The sequence below is a fragment of the Gymnoscopelus microlampas genome (assembly GCF_963454915.1).
Source record: "Gymnoscopelus microlampas genome assembly, chromosome: 8".
In the NCBI taxonomy this organism is placed as follows: domain Eukaryota; kingdom Metazoa; phylum Chordata; class Actinopteri; order Myctophiformes; family Myctophidae; genus Gymnoscopelus; species Gymnoscopelus microlampas.
This window is the reverse complement of record NC_139945.1, coordinates 15,399,190-15,418,681: the sequence shown is the minus strand read 5'-3', so window position 1 is coordinate 15,418,681 and position 19,492 is coordinate 15,399,190. Positions and strand designations below refer to the sequence as shown.

At 40.0% G+C, this 19,492-nt stretch overlaps 1 protein-coding gene across 2 annotated transcripts in view; it reads left to right on the top strand.

The window, feature by feature from the left end:
- clip3 (CAP-GLY domain containing linker protein 3) overlaps positions 1 to 14,910 on the top strand; it is a 43,525-nt gene extending 28,615 nt beyond the window's left edge. The window contains exons 6-15 of one of the 2 annotated variants that reach the window (XM_084064201.1): positions 623 to 741; positions 1,853 to 2,089; positions 2,461 to 2,514; positions 5,297 to 5,432; positions 7,051 to 7,206; positions 8,124 to 8,255; positions 8,612 to 8,735; positions 9,459 to 9,526; positions 12,001 to 12,070; positions 13,468 to 14,910. In XM_084064201.1, the coding sequence (XP_083920327.1) occupies positions 623 to 741; positions 1,853 to 2,089; positions 2,461 to 2,514; positions 5,297 to 5,432; positions 7,051 to 7,206; positions 8,124 to 8,255; positions 8,612 to 8,735; positions 9,459 to 9,526; positions 12,001 to 12,070; positions 13,468 to 13,522 (1,151 nt within the window). In that variant the 3' untranslated portion in view covers positions 13,523 to 14,910. The remainder of the gene's footprint in view (positions 1 to 622; positions 742 to 1,852; positions 2,090 to 2,460; positions 2,515 to 5,296; positions 5,433 to 7,050; positions 7,207 to 8,123; positions 8,256 to 8,611; positions 8,736 to 9,458; positions 9,527 to 12,000; positions 12,071 to 13,467) is intronic. The other variant, XM_084064202.1, reaches the window with a different exon arrangement.
- The last annotated feature ends 4,582 nt before the right edge of the window (positions 14,911 to 19,492 follow it).

The following is a 19,492-nucleotide window of genomic DNA, read 5'->3' as shown; positions in this document are numbered from 1 at the left end:
TCCTCTGCATTGAACCCATCCTAGCAGTAGGTGCTAGTCTAGCTAGGCCTGTCACAATTATTACATAATTGCCTAATCGCAATTTTTTGAGATAATCGCAATAACTTTTTACATAATCATTGAAATGTTAAAAATGTTCATATATTTTCAAAGAAATGCAAAAAATAGTGGAAATAGCAGATCTACAAGCAAGTATAATGGTATAAATACTAAAGTATACAGTAATTAAATATGTGTTATTTGTCATATCTGCCCTGTGCACCTATTGTTTACGAAGCCTAAAAGCCAAACAGAAATGTAATTTGTATTCATAATGTTCCAATAATGTTCAACAACAGAGACACAATTAAATCGTTTATCGCAATTATTTGAGTGACAATTAATCGTCAAGTAAAATGTCTTAATGGTGACAGCCGTAGGCGCTACATAGGGGGGCAGCTCCGCTCAGTGACAATTAGCGGGTCGGGACATGAACCGGGGATCTTCTGTTTCCCAGGCGACCTCTCTATCCGTTCAGCTATGGCCACCTATTACACTGTCTGTCTCAGTAAAAAAAAAAGTGGAACAATTCATGAATTCAGCTAAATGACTAAGTGTGCTCTGTGCTCTGTGCTCTCCTCAGTGCTGAACTCCACGTGCAGTGACTTCCACCACGGGACGGCCCTGCATATCGCTGCCTCCAACCTCTGCCTGGGCTCCGTCAAATGTCTTCTGGAGCACGGAGCCAATCCCACCGTCAGAGTGAGAATACAACGCTGTTCTGCATATATATATATATATATATATATATATATATATATATATATATATATACTGTAAACGCTGATGTCACGTTTTGTTCGGTCACAGACTAGAAATGAACAGAGAGAGCCCTCCGATGCAGATTTGTGTGACAGTGCCGCTCATAGAGCTCTCTTTTGCACTTTTCTGTGACCTGATCTCCTGCCTCAAAGGGGCTATTTCACACAAGTTTGTTGAAATGGTTGATTCATATCATAAGAAACAGGAAAAGAACAATGGTATATTATTAATATCCTTACTGTTCAAAAGGATTTGGTTATGCTTTTGAATGACTGTATGAGAGATCTGCTGATTACACATGACACATCGCACAGACACAGGTGGGCAATGGAAATCGTCTCTCTGTTTCTGGTCTGTGGTGTTCCAGCTGTTCTATCCTGTGGTACTGAGTACTTTACTGTCCTGTAGTATTCTCATCTGTCCAAGGCTGTATTTCTCTCTTTTTGCTTTTGTATTTGGAACATCATATTCATATTCAATCATATTCCATCATCACTATTCTTTCTGCTGTACCATCCCTCTGTATAGAAAGATATACAGTAGCAATAAGAACTCTTATCAATCTAATTACTTGCGCCAGTGAAGCAGCGCAAGTACTGTATTCAGGGCCGTCATGTCGAAAGGAGTACACAACATATTATATAGATATATATATGTATATAGTATATATATATGTATATAGATATATATGTATATACATATGTATATATATAGATATATATATGTATATACATATATATATATGTATATACATATGTATATGTATATACATATGTATATATATACATATATATATGTATATACATATATATATGTATATACATATGTATAGATATACATATATATATGTATATACATATGTGATCACTGGAAGAGAAAGCGGTAGAGAGCGGTAGAGACCCCCTTGGCCTCTACCCCCTGAAAGCGGCCATGACCTCTGTTCTGTTAGAGACCAGAGATCTGTTAGAGGCATTTAATCCTCAATCTCTCTTCCTTCATTCTTTTTTTCTCTTCCTCCTCCTCCTCCTCCTCCTCCTCCTCTTTCCGTCAGAACGAAAAGGGCCAGGGGCCGGCCGACGTGGTCCCCGACCCCATGGACATGACTCTGGACAAGGCGGAGGCGGCCATGGTGGCCAAGGAACTGAAACAGGTGCTGCTGGACGCAGTGCCACTGAGCTGCAACCTGCCCAGAGCCACCCTGCCCAACTACGACAACATCCCTGGCAACCTGATGCTGAGCTCGCTGGGACTGAAGCTAGGGGACCGCGTGGTGCTGGACGACATGAAGGTAACCAAACCATAGTGTTTGTTTTTTTACATAAATACAGTATGACCCAAAGTTTTGATTGTTGGTTGAAGAGCCCGACCGCAACATTGAGCGGCCGATAATGTAATGGCTGATAAAAGGCCCTTCATATAATCATTGGCTGATCGGTGTTTAATTAACTCTGACGTCCCTATTCTGTGCATGTTGTTAAATGTGAAAATTCTCAAAAAATAATGACATAGGCCCATATTCTTCATTTACACTCATTGAACGACAGTGCTGTATGCCAAGAATAGACCATCTACAAGCTGACAAGGCGTTGTCGGTCGGGCTCTAGTGGTTTGTATGTGTGGCATTGTGGGTGGACTGAACGGTCTGTTCTCACTGTGTAGCTCCATAAAGACGAGAGCAGTGAAGACAGCTCCCCTCCAACCCCCCCTGGACAGGTTGGTGGACTGTATACCCATCTGGTCACATGTGGGACCTGCTCTACCACAGTCACCTGGTGGAAGCTCATTCAGAGGATTTTTTACATCAAAATCTAGGTTTTTGTCTGGGATTTGTGTTGATTTCTTTTATTTTTTGTTAAATATTTTTGTAAATAGCATTGTCCCAATTTGGGATTAGGGACATTTTAAATGCTACAGTGCAGTTTGTCTAATGGGCTAAAGTTTGTCAACAGTAAATCAAAATCTAGGTTTTTGTCTGGGATTTGTGTTGAATTAAAATTTCTTTGTTAAATTTGTATTTTTATTTTTTATCATTTGTAAATATCATTGCCCAATTTGGGATTGGGGTTTTCATTTGACATTTTAAATTCTACTGTACAGTTTGTCTAATGGGCAAAAGTCTAAACAGTATTTAGTCGAATTGATTAATCGTTCATTACTTGTCCCCCAGTGCTAAATAATCAAATATGCCAATTAATGGCATAGTGGTGTTAAAATGCTCACCTCACCAGTGTGTGTCATGAGTGTTGTGTGTTGTTGTGTACAAACAATGTTTCAACACAAAATCTTCATCAGGTCAAATCTTTTCGCATACGAAAGAAATAGATTTTTTTCTACCTTATATACTGTAGGCATAGGCACGGGTTGTTTGATTTTGAGCTATTTTCAAATGGGCATAATGTATATAGGGCTGAAGTGGTTAATGTATGTTTTGTAATAATAATGAAAATTTACAAAGTAACTATTAACTAAAGTTTTCAAATAATTGTAGTGGAGTAGAAGTAAAAGTAAAAAAAATGGAAATACTCTAAATAAACAAAAAAAATACCTCAAAATTGTACTGTACCGTACTTGAGTAAATGTACTTTACATTACACCACTGACATCTAAGCACCTTTCTTTGGGTGTTCTACTTTGCGTCTGTTGGGCAGGATGTGTGGACAGGATAGTATTTTAGACAATCAGTTCTTGTGAGAAGGGACTGGAAGTGGAAGTCCAAATCATACATAGTCTCAGTGGTCTTCCATCATCAATATCAGTGACAGAGGGTCTGAATTACAGGGCAGCGTGTCCAGGTTTTTACAGAGCAAATCTCAGGTACGCTTCTGTTAGGCTGGGCTGTAACGGAAGTCTGCGGTTGGTCTGTGCCGTGGTTGGTTGTAAGCATTGGTGGAAAAAGTACTCACATCTTTTACTTAAGTAAAAGTATCAATACTGCTGTGTAAAAATACTCTGTTACAAGTAAAAGTCCGGAATTCAAAATGTACTTGAGTAAAAGTATAAAAGTATTGGCATCAAAATGTACTTAAAGTACCAACAGTAAAAGTACTCATTGTGCAGAATGTCCCATTTCAAGTTTTCAAGTGTATAAACATCTTTTGAAAATAGCAGATCTACAAGCTCACAATGTGTCACATCGTGACACATTGTGAGCTTGTAGATCGGTTATTTTCAAATGGCCGAAATGTATACAAGGCTTATTAATGCATGTTTTGTAATAATAATCAAAATCTACAACACAACTAGTAACTAAAATTTTAAAATAATTAGTAAAAGCACAGTACAGTAAAAGTACAATATTTGCCTCTGAGATGTTGTGGAGTAGAAGTAATAGTAATTGAAATTTGGAAATACTCAAGTAAAGTACAAATTCCTCAAATTTGCATTTAAGTACAGTACTTGAGTAAATGTACTTACATGTAGTTACTTTACACCACTGGTTGTAAGTGTTTGTCACACTTTTCTTTGTCTTACGGGACAGTCCCAGACATTAGATATCTAACTAATTATCTGGCAACTGTCAGACTAAATCATACAACTGTTTATTTGACAGCTATGCAAAACTCTTGAGGCACTTTTGTTCTTCTCAGAATCAGAATGTGGTGACAGTCGATGTGTAAATTCTCCCTGAATATATGAAGCTGGAAAAACTCATGTTTTTATAATTTAGAAACTAAAGAACATCCTCTTCCATGTGGTAAAGCAGGTAACATATGATATGTGGTGGTGTGTACTGTAATATGTAATACTGCATATATTGGTGTGTATACCTTATTTGTCCCTAATGCATACTTGCTTAAACCCTAACATACATTATGCACATACTGTGATTTACCAACTACATGCCCACTGTGCGCTTTTCTGCCCCATATCCTGTTACTAACATACCATAATTACAGTACCTTGATGTACTGTATACCAACTTCATGACTGTCTGACACCGTACAATACTTATGTAACTTAAGCTATTATGTGCAGTATCAATATCAACTTCAGCTGCTTTGTGTGTCTAAAGCTTTCTCATTTATAGTTTAGTTTTTTTGTTTTTCTTTTGCTCTCCCGCAAAACATTTAGAAACAATAAAAGACCCTATATACTGTGCTACTGTTTGCTAACCTTTGACATTTTTTATCTCTTATCTCTTTTTATTTATCTTTTATTCCATCTTTCTCTTTCTTTATTGTTTCTTTTTCATTTTCTGTTTCTCTCTCTCTCTCTGCTTTCTCCCCCTCTCCTCGCTCTATGTCACCTCACTATCTCTCTTCCTCCCTATTGCCTTCTCTCAACTTTTGGCACGCTCTCCTTACTGTCATCACTCTATCCCTCATCCTCCCCCTCATCTCACTGTCTCTCTGTCTGTCTGTTTGTTTGTTTGTTTGTCTCTCTCTCTCTCTCTCTCTCTCTCTCTCTCTCTCTCTCTCTCTCCTCTCTCCTCTCTCCTCTCTCTCTCTCTCTCTCTCTCTCTCTCTCTCTCTCTCTCTCTCTCTCTCTCTCTCAGACTGGTACTCTGAGGTTCTGTGGTACCACAGAGTTTGCCAGTGGTCAGTGGGTGGGAGTGGAGCTTGACGAACCAGAAGGAAAGAATGACGGCAGTGTCGGGGGGGTCCGATACTTCATCTGCCCTCCCAAACTGGGTAATACAACCTCGTACGCCTGTCTAGCTTCAGATCGTAGTCAGCCGAGAACAAAAAAGAACCTGTATTCCGATGTATTTATTACTTACTTATAATACTTACTTATAATATAATGCTTTTCATTGTTTAAATATTAATAAAACCCACAGACACTCTTAACCACTTTAAAATTGCCGTTGCTGTTTTGGGCATATCATTATTGGCGAACATTTTGAAAATCTTTCAAAAATAGTGATGCATTTTGATCTTTTAAATGAACTATTTTTTTTTTTAGTTTTGTGCAAGACTCATACTAAGAAGTATAAAAGTATAAAGGAGATACAAGATAACAAAGTTTCTGCCTAACAGCAGCGATATGAGAGATAGTACAATGCAAAAGACATGGTCAGGTCTCGGCCGTCTATGTTTAGTGTCCAGAGAGTAGTGTATCTTTATAGTGGAGTTTCAGTCTCCAAGGACACATGCCTAATTAGAACACAGAGTGTCACATTACTGTGGGACAGCATCGCTATTTTGATAACACACTGGAAAATGCAGAATTATAGTTGGTACAGCTAAAGATTCTTACCCATGACTGCAATCTCACAAAAACATCACTTTAACCCATTTTAGTTGTTGCTATACTGTATATCGCTGTTGTCGGGCAGAAACCTCTTACCTCCATATTCTAACTTTGTGTTTTTTCGTAAATAAACGCCCATGATCATACAGTGTCACACCAAAGTATCTGCTACTTTTTATATATTTTTTATTTTAATTTTGAAAAGTTACAGTTTTGGACACATTTAGATTTTTCTCAGAAAACTTAGGTAGGATTTAGAAGGCGTTTTTAGAATCGGCCTCAGGTCTAAATGTGTTAACACAGCAAGGCCCCTATTCGGCCAGTAGCAGTCTCCGTTCACCCGTTGAATCGGCAGTGGACCTCATTAGTGAGGGAGAGCTCTCTGCTTGGTTGTTCTGTAAATCAGAACAGAAGTGAGCAACAAGCCAACGACAGATAGAATGAGGACACACAGACACAATATTGACGTGAGAGTGGCTATAAATCCTCAGTTGCGTTCCCAATTGTGGTGCAGGGAGTAACCCCACCCAAGCATAATTTAGAGATTGAGAACATACTATATACAACTGATTGAACATAATACACACAGCAGGTTACAGTAACCAGCTGTTGTTTGAGCCAGTCTCGACTCCAATAGTGCATAAACTCATACAGTGCCTCCTAGATATAGTATTAGTAGTATATAGTATCAGCAGGTTTAAATGCATTGCTCAATACTGAAGCGGTTACATTAGTTCTGAAATTACTCATACTGTATTTTAGTCAAGTCACTGTGTGTAACTCTCTGAAATGCAGAATTTATCTTTCTTCCTGAACTGGGTAAACAGTGCTCCCATTACAGTAATGAAAGTGTGATAACATATAGTTCACCTGTCTTCCTAAACTAGACATTGCTGCTCTATGTACAAATACTTGTTCCAGCAGTGTTCGAACATTCCCATGCTAATGTCTGCCCCGCAAAACCAGACTTTTCTACTTAGAACTCGTTTATGGCTCAGTAAAGGTTAACAACAGAAGGTTTCATGTCTGAAATACTGTCTTGCGTATCTCTCCCAGGTCTCTTCGCCCCGGTCTCTAAAATCAACAAGGTGATGGACCTGCTCCCCTCCTCCGTCACCTCCACCCCCCGTACCCCCCGCATGGATCTGGCATCACGCATCTCCTCTAAGGCCAAGAAAGAGAAGAAGGAGAAAGAAAAGGAGAAAGAGAAAGGTGGGTAGTTCATGTGTGGGTCGTCAGCTTGGCAGATCAGGAGACAGAGATGTTGGCGGTGTTGTGGAAGTTCCTATCAAAATGTAATACTTTACATAATTACTTTCAATTCCAATTAACTTGCAGTATATGGCACAATATTATTTATTGTGAAAATATTACTAATATTATATTATTATTATTCTTATATCACTTTTGCGTTACTTTTATGAAACATCCTTAAATGAAGCTCAAAATAATTAGCCATAATATTAAATGGAAGATGGTAGTCTAAATGGTATGGATTAGTTATTGTTATTGGTATGCAAACACATGGCGCTCAATTTATACACTTCCACTCAAAGGACTCCAATGGAAATAAGCCCTCAAAGTTTATTGTGTTTTATCCTTTTGACAGATAGGTACAATTTCATGTCAACAAATCAATCAAAACGTTATTTTAGTAGCCTACATTTTGTTGTTATGAAAAAATAATATATATATATCAGAAACTGCAGCGCCCTCTGTCTATGCATGCTGAATATTTTGACAAATGGAATAAAACTTTGAATAGTAAATGGTACAGCAGACAAACTACATTGTCATTAGTGTGCATGAAGCTTAAAAAAAACTATAAATGACAGAGTTTCTGATATAGCTACATACTGTGTTACTCATTAAAAAGATTGCTATCATGATCTTGTAGATTGACTATTTTTGGTGCGTGCAAATACCAGCGCACAACTAAGTATGAATCCAACTTTATAAGACCATCATTAACATAAAATGTTAATTTAAAAATACAATAAAATAGAAATGACTGTGATATGTCTTATTATACACTAAATATACAGTATATCGTTGTCGGGTTTGTTGAAAGCAACTACCAAACTCAGGTCTGCATGCTGACGGTGTGTTTGTCTGATCCTGCCCCTCAGCCCAGAAGAAGAAGACATCGGTGGCCAGTCTGGACCCAGATGGGGTGAATGTGGAGGTGGGAGACCAGGTTCTGGTGGCAGGACAGAAGAACGGCATCGTACGATTCTTTGGCAAGACTGACTTTGCCCCAGGTGTGTTGTGCTGTGGGACGATTATAACAGCTTTTCTACAGAGATTCAATTGTTTAGACACTGGATTTTATGTATACGACGGCTGATTGCAAATTGAAATGGTTGTCGATCTGCTATTTTAGAATAAAAAATGCAAATGTTAAAGAAAATGCCATTCATAAAATCACTGTCATAAAATGCTGATGTTTAATTAATTAAATAAATACAAACAAACGTGTGTGTGTGTGTGTGTGTGTGTGTGTGTGTGTGTGTGTGTGTGTGTGTGTGTGTGTGTGTGTGTGTGTGCGTGCGTGCGTGCGTGCGTGCGTGCGTGCGTGCGTGCGTGCGTGCGTGCGTGCGTGCGTGCGTGCGTGCAGGTTTCTGGTTTGGTGTTGAACTGGACCAGCCGACAGGGAAACATGATGGCTCAGTGTTTGGCGTTCGCTACTTCAACTGTCTACCAAAGTATGGCGTGTTCGCCCCACCCTCCCGTGTCCAAAGGTAAGGAGGTGCCTTCAAGACAACAATGGCTACGTTCACATTACAGGCCTTCACCACATTCAACCTGGTGTCCCTATTGTGGACATAGGTGAACATTTTCAAATAATTATTTGACACCACAGCAGAGTCTAGGGGTTCAGTTCCACTGCAGTGTATCCAGCTCGTGTTTGGGGGAGGGAAATTGGGCAGCAAGGTCACTCTTTGTTGCTGCGCTAGCGACTCCTACAGGCTGGGACGTACCTCCACACCGTCATGAACCTTCACTCTGAAACCAGCTAATTCACATGAATTCTGATCGGGCAGTTCTCACAACGGATGTATGGTCTATAGGACCACATGTGAATGTGGCCTTAATCAGATGGGATTTGATTCAGATGTGATTGTAATGTGAACAAAGTCAACATTACATCTATTCATGACATAAAGTTACATGGTTGTGTTTGTATAGTATTAGTATCACTATCGTAAAGTGACATGGTTGTGTTGGTACTGTATTACTATCGTAAAGTGACATGGTTGTGTTGGTACAGTATTACTATCGTAAAGTGACATGGTTGTGTTGGTACTGTATTACTATTGTAAAGTGACATGGTTGTGTTGGTACTGTATTACTATTGTAAAGTGACATGGTTGTGTTGGTACTGTATTACTATCGTAAAGTGACATGGTTGTGTTGGTACTGTATTACTATTGTAAAGTGACATGGTTTTGTTGCTCTCTCAGAATTGGAGGTCCTATAGATGGTTCACAGAACGACAACAACATGGTGAAGAAAGTGCACCAGGTCACCAGTAAGTACAGCCCACTGTGTGTGTGTGTGTGTGTGTGTGTGTGTGTGTGTGTGTGTGTGTGTGCGCGCGCGCGCGTGCGTTCAAGAGAGACAATTCAATGCATACAATTAATAACAACGTTATTATAACAACAAATTGTGTTGCTTTTTGAAAGACGTAATTTGAATTCCTTAGCACTCAAAATTATTGATTATTTTTATTGATAATTAACAGTCAAATGTAAAAGCCTGGGAAAAAAGTAATAGCATACAGTCTTTTGAAGAACTTTGATTGAATTCCTGGCAAGATTTGTATGAAATTATCCTAATGATCCATGCCCGATCACAATATCCTGTTATCCATAGATACTGGTGTAGAGATCTTCTTCACAGGTCCCCCGATTCCGAAAATACCCGACAGGACCCGAGACCCATACGGGTCGGATCCGTGTTTTATCATAATCACTCGGTACCGGGTCGGAATCGCCGCTATTACCTCGGAACTCGGATCTGTCCATCATTATGTGTAATACCTGAGTGGATCCGAGAAGACCCATAGTATGCCTACTGTGTGTGTGCGCGGCTGCACTAATCAGGAGAGAAACGCAAAAAGTGCTGTTTAACTTGTGTGTGATGTTTTAGGCTGACCTAGGATCAGGTTAGTGCAGCAGCGACATGAATGGCTGTGCATTTTGCGTGATGATTATGCTGGTTTAGGATCAGATTACTGCAGCGCAAAAAAAGAAGGTTGAGCTGCACAATTCATGTGCACCATACTGAAAGGCAAGCCAGGCTGATTTGAAAACACCAGCATGTAATCATGGATTCTTCTGACGAGGTGAAAGCAAAGCTTCGATCATAAAATGGTCGTTGGTCAAATAGGTCTGCTATTATTTCATAAATTCCACATTTATTTACAAAGAAAACCTTTTGTCACGCATATGAAATTAATACCTATTTATTTTTGTAATTTCATATGCGCTTTTTTGAAGGGGTGTCTGGGTCGGTTCTGTCTCAGAATCTCGTAACTAATCGGATCTCGGAACAAATTTCATGGGGAGATTTAGGGTCCGATTCTGGAAGAACCAGAAGAAGTCGGAACGGCTCGGAATCGGACCAAATTGTCAGGGGTCCACTCGGTTCGATTCGAGTTTTTTTTACACTTGAAGAGCTCTATACTGGTAATCTCTCAAGAACAGATTCTGCACTGCGTTGGAATCTGTCCTGAAGGTTCGTCAGAACGTGTACACACTGTGTGGGAGTGGGCGTGCCTTCAGATCAGGAAGCAGGCCGCGCTTTACCCAATCAAATGTAGTGGGCGGGATTCACGTGTCCGTCGATCATTCCTTACTGGAAACTAACCGAAACTAATTTAACAATAGCGTCCGCGGAGCAGACAAAACCACGGAAAGATATTCACATTTGAACTTACTCTTTCATCATAGAAACAAGTGGGCTTATAACCAAAACGATCCATGTTCTCTGGGAGAAGTGGTGTTAGTGTTCTGTGTAGAAATATTGTTAGTGGGAATGAAAACGTAGTCGCACCACCCGGAAGTGGAGCGGTGAAGGCAGACTTAAACCCCGGTTTCCTTGCGCACATGTGCTGCGTCGTCATTGTCCCAGAGTTAACTGACATAGTCACAAACAGCAGAGGTCGCTGTTTTTCCGTTGCAGTTAGCTCTGGGTTCCCAGATTGCTATACTGGTGATACTGAGACACTGTCTGTCAATCACAATTCAAATTATTTATTGAACAAAGACGCTTTTTTAACACATCGGGTGCCAGCATTTCTTCATAACAACTTACCGTGGGTGCCAGCATTCTCCCCATTGACTGCGCTTTGCTGTTTAAAGCTTCTGCGTGCGTTACAAGCAAATCCACGCAAAAAAAAGCATCGATTCATGTTGTGCCATGAGCCTGGCTACAGCCTGGAACCATAACATTTCCCTCGCGAGTTACAATGGGGGGGGATCGCGCATCGCGCATGACCGGTTTTCCCCACAGGAAACAGATTCGGAGATATAGGCGTTTCAAAGTAGGAAATAGACAGGAAGCAGATGGGGGAAAAAAATGTGTTTCCGGTGAGCGATCTGGCACTTCCTTCGCAGGATTACAATGGGTGCTCCCAGAGCTGCTCTAGCCCCGCCCGCGCGGAGAAAAACGAAAAAAACAAAAAGACTAAACTCACGGTTCAGACCGTGTTCGGCACCGAAGCGCCACTATGTAAACACACGGTTCAGACCGTGTTCGGCACCCGATGTGTTAAGTGCCACCCAGGGTTTCACCATTAGCCTTTGAAACAAGGAAATCTTCACAAATGTTCCTGACCTGTGTGTGTGTGTGTGTGTGTGTGTGTGTGTGTGTGTGTGTGTGTGTGTGTGTGTGTGTGTGTGTGTGTGTGTGTGTGTGTGTGTGTGTGTGTGTGTGTGTGTGTGTGTGTGTGTGTGTGTGTGTCTGTGTGTGTGTCTGTGTGTGTGTGCGCGCCTCCTGCAGTGGCCCAGCCCAAGCGTAACTTCAATACCATGCATCCTAAAGACCTTACATCTGAGAGCTCCATATCCAGGTACACTACATCACATCAGCAATACATGACATCACATGTACATCCAGCGTAGTCATTCGACTGACACAACATGTACATGTCTCCAACCTGAATCACAATGATGTACATGTGCTCCGTGTGGGAGGAGTGGGCCTGTCTAATCAACAACATGTTGATTAGATATAAAACAGTTGTTTGCATGCTCACATATCATCGCTGTGGGGTAGAAACCTTGTGTGTCAAATATAATTATTAATATAATGTTATTATTTAGTCACAAGCTCTTGCTAATACTTTTCATTGGTTAAATATTTATAAACCCGCAGACACACTTAAAGGAGTAGTTCACCCAAAAAATTACTTATTTTCTATCAATTACACACCCCATGAAGCCTTGAATTCATGTTTTTTTTGTTTTTGTCGCATTCCTAAGCCAATAATTTGATTACCGTCTCCTACCGGCTAATGTATCCGGTAGGAGACACAAAGGAGACTCTTTGTAGACCTACCGGAAATACACATGGTCATCAAATTATTGGCTTAGGATTGCGACAAAAAAATCTCCACAAATTCAAGGCTTCATGGGGTGTGTAATTGATTGAAAAAATACTATTTTTTGGGTGAACTATTCCTTTAACCACTTTCAACCAGGTGTCCCTATTTTGGATTTTTTTAAATAGATAAATCTGTTATTTCCGCTATTTGTCATATGACGAATTATTTAGGGCTTAACCCATTAATACCTGAGGCCGATTCTACATATGCCTTCTAAATCAGTAGTTTTCAAACTTTTTCGTGGCAAGGACCCCCCAAATTAATATATATTTCACAGCGGACCCCCCCATCAAAAGGTTTTGTGTCAGGGACCCTCATAAGAGAAGATTTGTGTTAATTTAGAATATTCTCTGTGATGGATAATTTATTAAAAATATCCAAAATAATTCAACATTTTTCAATACTTTCAAGATCTTCAATTCAATAACATTTTATTAAAGTGGCAAATCACAACAAGTTGTCTCAAGACACTTTACATGTAGAGCAGAGACCCGACATTGTCCCTCACTGAGTAAGCAATTTTGCGACAGTGGCAACGAAACACTCCCCCTTAACTGGAAGAAACGTCAGGTAGACCCAGGCTCCAGGGTGGGGGCCATCTGCCTCGACCGTGTTGGGGGGGAAAAGGAGAGAGAGAGAGAGAGAGAGAGAGAGAGAGATACAAGTAGTATAGCAATAACAATAATTATTAAAAATCAAAATAGCAAATGTACAAGCTCGCAGCGTAGCATGAAGTGCGCTGTTTTCTTAAAAACGTATTTTACTATATATACTGTATAGCTAAAATGACACAGATGCTTTCCCGGTTTTAATGGGTTAAGCGGTAAATGAAGATCTGCCTAATCCTTCTGGGTCTTCTCCAGGTTGCTGTTCTGCTGTTGGTTTCCATGGATGCTACGTGCTGAGATGCAGTCCTAACTCCTCCTCCGCCAGACCCGTGTCTCTGCTCATCGGCCATTCTTTTCCTTTGTTTTACCGTCTCAGACTTATCGCCGGTGTCCAAAGTCAAATGTTATCATGGTTGACCATATATTTCCTTCCCTTCTCTCCTTCTCTTCCTCCATTTCACTCCCAGTCCATTCATAGCTCCATTCTATAGCAAGATCTAGTGCCTTGTATCTCAACAGCAAATGTCCTGCGTTCTCTGTAAAACATACAGAGAATCAGATCAGTGTAATTGTAATGATAGATCCAGTACTCCTTCAAAAGCAGTTCTCCCCCCCGAGTCCCTACAATTTTAACCTATACTGTAATTTGGCCCACTTTTATTGTAAGGAGTTCTCAACCGCTCACTTTTGCCAAACTGTCGTAGCTTGTTCCCTTATAAATCTCTGTTGGATTAGTTCTGTCAGGTTGTCTACAATAAGGCCAATGCTCACACTGCTACAAGTTATATTATGCTGCTACCAGCCTTCGGTTGAGTCCAAATAGGGAAAATACTTCATGGTTTGTTTCATTCTGTTTAAGTGCCAGATGGGTGGGATTGGTGTTACGGTTGACGGCTAAGAATTAAAAATAATCGATTTAGAATATTCTCTGTGATGGGCAATTTAAAGACATGATTTGAATTGGCCTGATGTAAAAAAATAAATCCCATCGGAGGGTGAAAACACGCAAATAATTGTTTGACTATTAACAACTATATGAGTCTGGTTTCTACAAGCTACTGTAGTTGTGCATGTGAGAGCAAGGTTCTCTGTAGTACTTTCTGCCAGTTATGGTTTGAGAAAGAATCTTGCCAAGTATACTGAAAAGAACGTAGTAGATTTAGATCTGCTCTTTTCGGTGTGTGATACCATCATACGACATAAAATAAGCACCATATGCTGCCTATCTGGAAAAATGACAACAAAATGACAACAAAATTTGATTGTTTTGTTATTGGTTCTCTGACAAAGAAAGAAAGGCACAGGCTTGAAATTCATGCAATACGTTACATGAGACATCAAAAGGGGATGACACCCCTTTTGTCGTGACATATGGCAGCATGTCTCTTGTAAACAGGCCTCCTTTCTACCATGATGTTTGGAGCATAAAGTCTGTAATCTCAGATGTCAAACAGAAAACAGGGTCAAACATACGTATTTTTCAGGGTTCTGTCGCCATTTTGTATAGCCTTTTTGAACTTCAAATTAGGCTAATTTTGCCATTGTGTTTTGGGTCTCCAGTGATATTTTTTTTGGTCTCCAGTTTTCTTGGTTTTGGAAACGAGTGTTAAATGAATAGATCTTATTTACCTTAGATTCAGTCTCATTTTGATTTGATTTTATACACTCTACATGGCTTGAATCGAAAGACAGTGGATAGATTCTAAAATGTAGCATCAGTCGCAAAACAGAAGTGAAAGCATAGGAAATACACAGATCTAATCATCACCCATATATCCCCAAACAATAGTGCAGAAAATATGACATTTGTGACTAAACACTCAACAATGTCTGTCATTATTAAACAGTATATGACCAATGCAGACCATATGATGTGCAAGTATGTGTAGGAATACAAATATATATGAAATCTTCATAAGTACCCTTGGAAGATTTAACATGTTAATCAAACTGGCAAACAGCCCGGAAATGAAATGTTTCCACGCAGTGTCAATTTCGGTCCCGTTCCTAGCAAATATTGTTTTGTAGTTGAGTATGATCACTTAAAGTCCTACCATCGTGTTTATATCATAAACAAACAAACATCTTCAGTCATTCTCAGCTTTAAAAGTACACTCAATATATATATACACAATCAGATGGAAGTTGAATACTTTATAAAAATACATAATGTGAATGATAATCAAGTCATACAGCTCTATGTGTCTAGACCAAACAGTACCCTCCTCTCCATCTAAATATTTTCTTTTCCTTTATTTGTTTAAGAAAACAACTTTTTATAAAATATAACATTTCCAGGCTAGATTTAGACCTGCTATTTAAAATGCTTCTTCTTCTCCTTTACCTTCCCTCTATCCTGCCCTTCCTCGTCTTGTCTCCTCTCTCTCTCCTCCTCTCCTCTCTACACAAATAAGACTTTGGTATGTTTTGTGAACGTGAGCATCCCAAAAAAAAGAAACCTAATGTCACGTGTGCTTAATCTTGAAATCTATCTGATTCTGTGCATAATTTAAAACATCAATATGTAAGCAGTGCACCTGCAGTGTATGTATCTGTGTTTGGCAGTGGTCCATGTCATGTGTTCCTACTACCGCACACTGTAAACACACTAATACAGAGAGGACAACATCTTATACATCACTATCATTATAACTATATACAGTACTATCTGCTGCACCAGGGTGCGAGAGTGTCGCCATCTACTGGCAAAATGCTCGTACTGGTTTTGCTGGTATGTTTTGAGTACGATAGCAGCCACACCAAGGAAGATGTAATGACATTTTTTTTAAAGGGGGGAAAACTAAAAACAGAAAAAATCAATTTTGAATTTTGGAACCCACAGAATAGAAGGGAAAACATGCAGTTCTTAATTATTGAGTCATATTTCTGTGGTTTCAGAACCATTGGAAAGAGACTTGCATGTATGAATCATCCTGTAGGTCCAAACTGTGGCTAAAACAACATGCTTGGTGGTTGCTCCTGCACTCTCTCCTTTAAAACTTAATACTGTTGTGACAACTGTTGTATGTTTGTGTATTGGGCTACTGCACCGTGGATTCAGCTTTGAGATGATCATAAAGAATTACTGTAGAACCTAAAACTCATCTGAGCTAGCTGCCTGTAGCTGCCGTGCAGTTTAGCTCAACCACCACAGTGTAGTGTGTGAAGGTGTTAACGGTGAACACAACACAATACTACAGGGGTGAGGCTCTGGAATGGCAGAACTTGCCGCTGGGCTTTCTGTAGGTGTCGTAGGCCTAATTCAACCAGATACCTGTGACGAGGTCCACACTTCCACCCATAATTCTACTGCCACATTACGGCTGCATGGCATACTGTGTATACCTTCAGCATTTCACCTCATGTTTGGTGTATTTGCACATAAACAAGTGATGAGACAGGTGAAGATCAGAAACAACAGGTGATCTGAATGGTATTTGAAAATCAGTAAGGGGCTTAGAAAACCACCTTTAGGAAACGTTGCTTCGGTACAACTATCATTAGGATAATGCACTGACGAAGGCTTTCGTGGCCCCCCTGTCTTTAACAGCCTGTTGACAATGCTGTAGCGGTTTCATGGTGGAATAAGACTACTACACATGGAGGGACAGTTGTTGGGCACCTGTGCATCCTTAAAGCCTGATTTAAGATTCATCATACAACAGTGTTGCTCCCTGAATATAGCCGATCTATACGCTTGTAGATCGCCTGTATTTGGAAGATAAATTGAGCATTAGGCTGAGATCTCCCATGTCTACTCTTCACATGCTTGGCATCGCACCATGTCCATGACTGACAGTGAAAGTGAAAGGAAAAGATTGCCAGCCTGACGGTCAGATCGTGGCTAGCAGGTTTTGCTAATGCATTCGTGAGATAGAGCAGTGCTGCAGTGGTACTTTAGTTTTGAGAAAATGTTAACTTTCTTTTCTGCTAGCTATAGTGAATTGCATTTACCTGGTGTGCCACGTAAAACTGCCTCTGATTAGATTATTTGGATTATTGAAACCCAGGCCACGACTTGAGTTGAAACGACAGGTTTATAGTTGCCCCGCTGTCAGTACTGAAAGAATACTTCTTTAGACCCTGTTCATTTCCCATATCTTTTATTGGTTTCCTGAACAACCAGATTTCAAGTCTTAAGATACACATAATGGTGCAGGATTTGTTATTCAGTGTGTCCACATGTTGGTAGCTACTTCATTAGCCTCCCATGCATGTGTGACTCACATTCCCATACTAAAGAGGCTAATGAAAGTACCAACATGTTGGCCTGTGTCACTGTAAGACTGTATGTATGTTGTCTCTTAACAACACACTCTCTCTGGTGTACGTATGTCTTTTGTACAGTGAATGTACAGTTACATTAATGTCTCAGTGAATCTGTTGACTTTTTTAAAGGTGGTCTTACTACTAACGTGGCGGGATCTCTGGAATGCTCAGTGAAGTGTTACTTGTGTCACACTTTGTCATCTTACTAGGAGCAAAATGATAAATATGCTTTTACTCCATTCCTCAGCCTTTGTTCACCTTAAAGCATTTATTGATACACGTCTGTGCAGCCTTTATAATGTTGTTAAGTCTAGAAATGCGCTCTTTAACATCAACGATCATGGAATCATTCTCATGCAAACTAACTCAACACTAATCCACACGCTAGTTGTTTTTAACATACTCTTTTGAGTCTTTAAAAATATATAACCTATATTTTGATAATTTCACAAAGTGTACTTTTTATTTTACAGTTTTTATTTTGTAGCCTGTAGCCTATTATTAACTTATTCTGTGCTCGGTTGTGCAGTCCACGTGTGTGATACACTCCTGTTTTAAAGTGTGTGAACCCTGATGGACGCTAGGGGTGGGGTGGGGTGGGATGGGTGAGAATAAGTATTGGACTTTACTGCTGCTGCAGTCCTCATCAAAGTGAATATTCATTGCATGCTCTCTCTTTCATTCTATCTTTCTCTTGTCTCTTAGTATTTTGTGGTGGTTTAATTTCTTCTTCTTTTTTTTCAACAACAGTGTATCTTCTCATCAGCATGAAAATGATTATAACAATAACAACAATGACCACTCTATGAATATAATAAAGAATTTGATGTTGTTTTATACTTGCACTGTCCCATTGTCTCCTTTACACACTGTGTGTGTGTGTGTGTGTGTGTGTGTGTGTGTGTGTGTGTGTGTGTGTGTGTGTGCGTGCGTGCGTGCGTGCGTGCGTGCGTGCGTGCGTGTGTGTGTGTGCGTGCGTGCGTGTTTTCAGTGCAGTGTAGCGTTTTACAGTCTAGGCAAACAGCCAGAATAGATTATTGCACTAGTCGCAGCACATCTTTAGGGCAAGATCATTAAATCAGCTTTTGTAGTGTTGGATTGAATGAAAAAGATTCCCCTGGCGGGTATGCAGCTTATTTTTATATTGCTCAGTTCAGTTGATTGCCAATTAAAACATAAGCCTATAAAGAGACAATAGCCTACATCGAGTCAGTATAATGTGCATTTATTTTAGCTCAAACAAATTACATGGATGCATAAACAAGACGAGTTAAACTACAATCCGTTCTGTCAGCTGGTGTCCATCATCAGAGACCACCTCCACTCACTGCAGAGGTGGTAATCACGTTAACATAGGCTACCATACAGATTGGTAAAAATAATTAATAAAAATCATTCAAATGAGTCCCGGATTGTTGCTTTAGTTGTGCTAAAAGTCAATAAATTAAATAGCCCTACAGACAATTCAAGCATACAATTACAGACTTTATAATCAAACACTTGCTGTTAGCATCATTGTGTTGTAATTAAAGCAGTGCAGTAAGTCCATTAGGGGATATTTTGAACCGTGATGACCCCAGGCAGCCATCCTGGACACCGGTAGACGGTCTACGGTTCTGATGAGGGCTGCACACTGGTAGACACCAGATCCCCACGTTATCAGCAAATTGAATGGGCGTTATAGCCTACTGCCACCACATAACATATCCCATACATTAGGGTCCCATAGGGGTCTGATAACGTTACTGCTAGGCTCAGGAGGCGCTTATCAGCCATGTATTTCAGTGGAGCCCGTTGGTCTTGGACGCAGTAGGGGGGCGAGAATAAGGAGATGTGTCCACTCTGCTGCAGTGCTTCTTCTTCCTGCGAGCCCTGCGGTTCTTAAACCAAACCTGGAAGGAGAGAAAAGAGACATTAATGAATGGCGAAGTGCGGCCATGCATGCGTAAAGGGAACATTTTGGATAGGTTTTACGCACTCAATTTGTAGCCTATGTGTACATACCCGAACA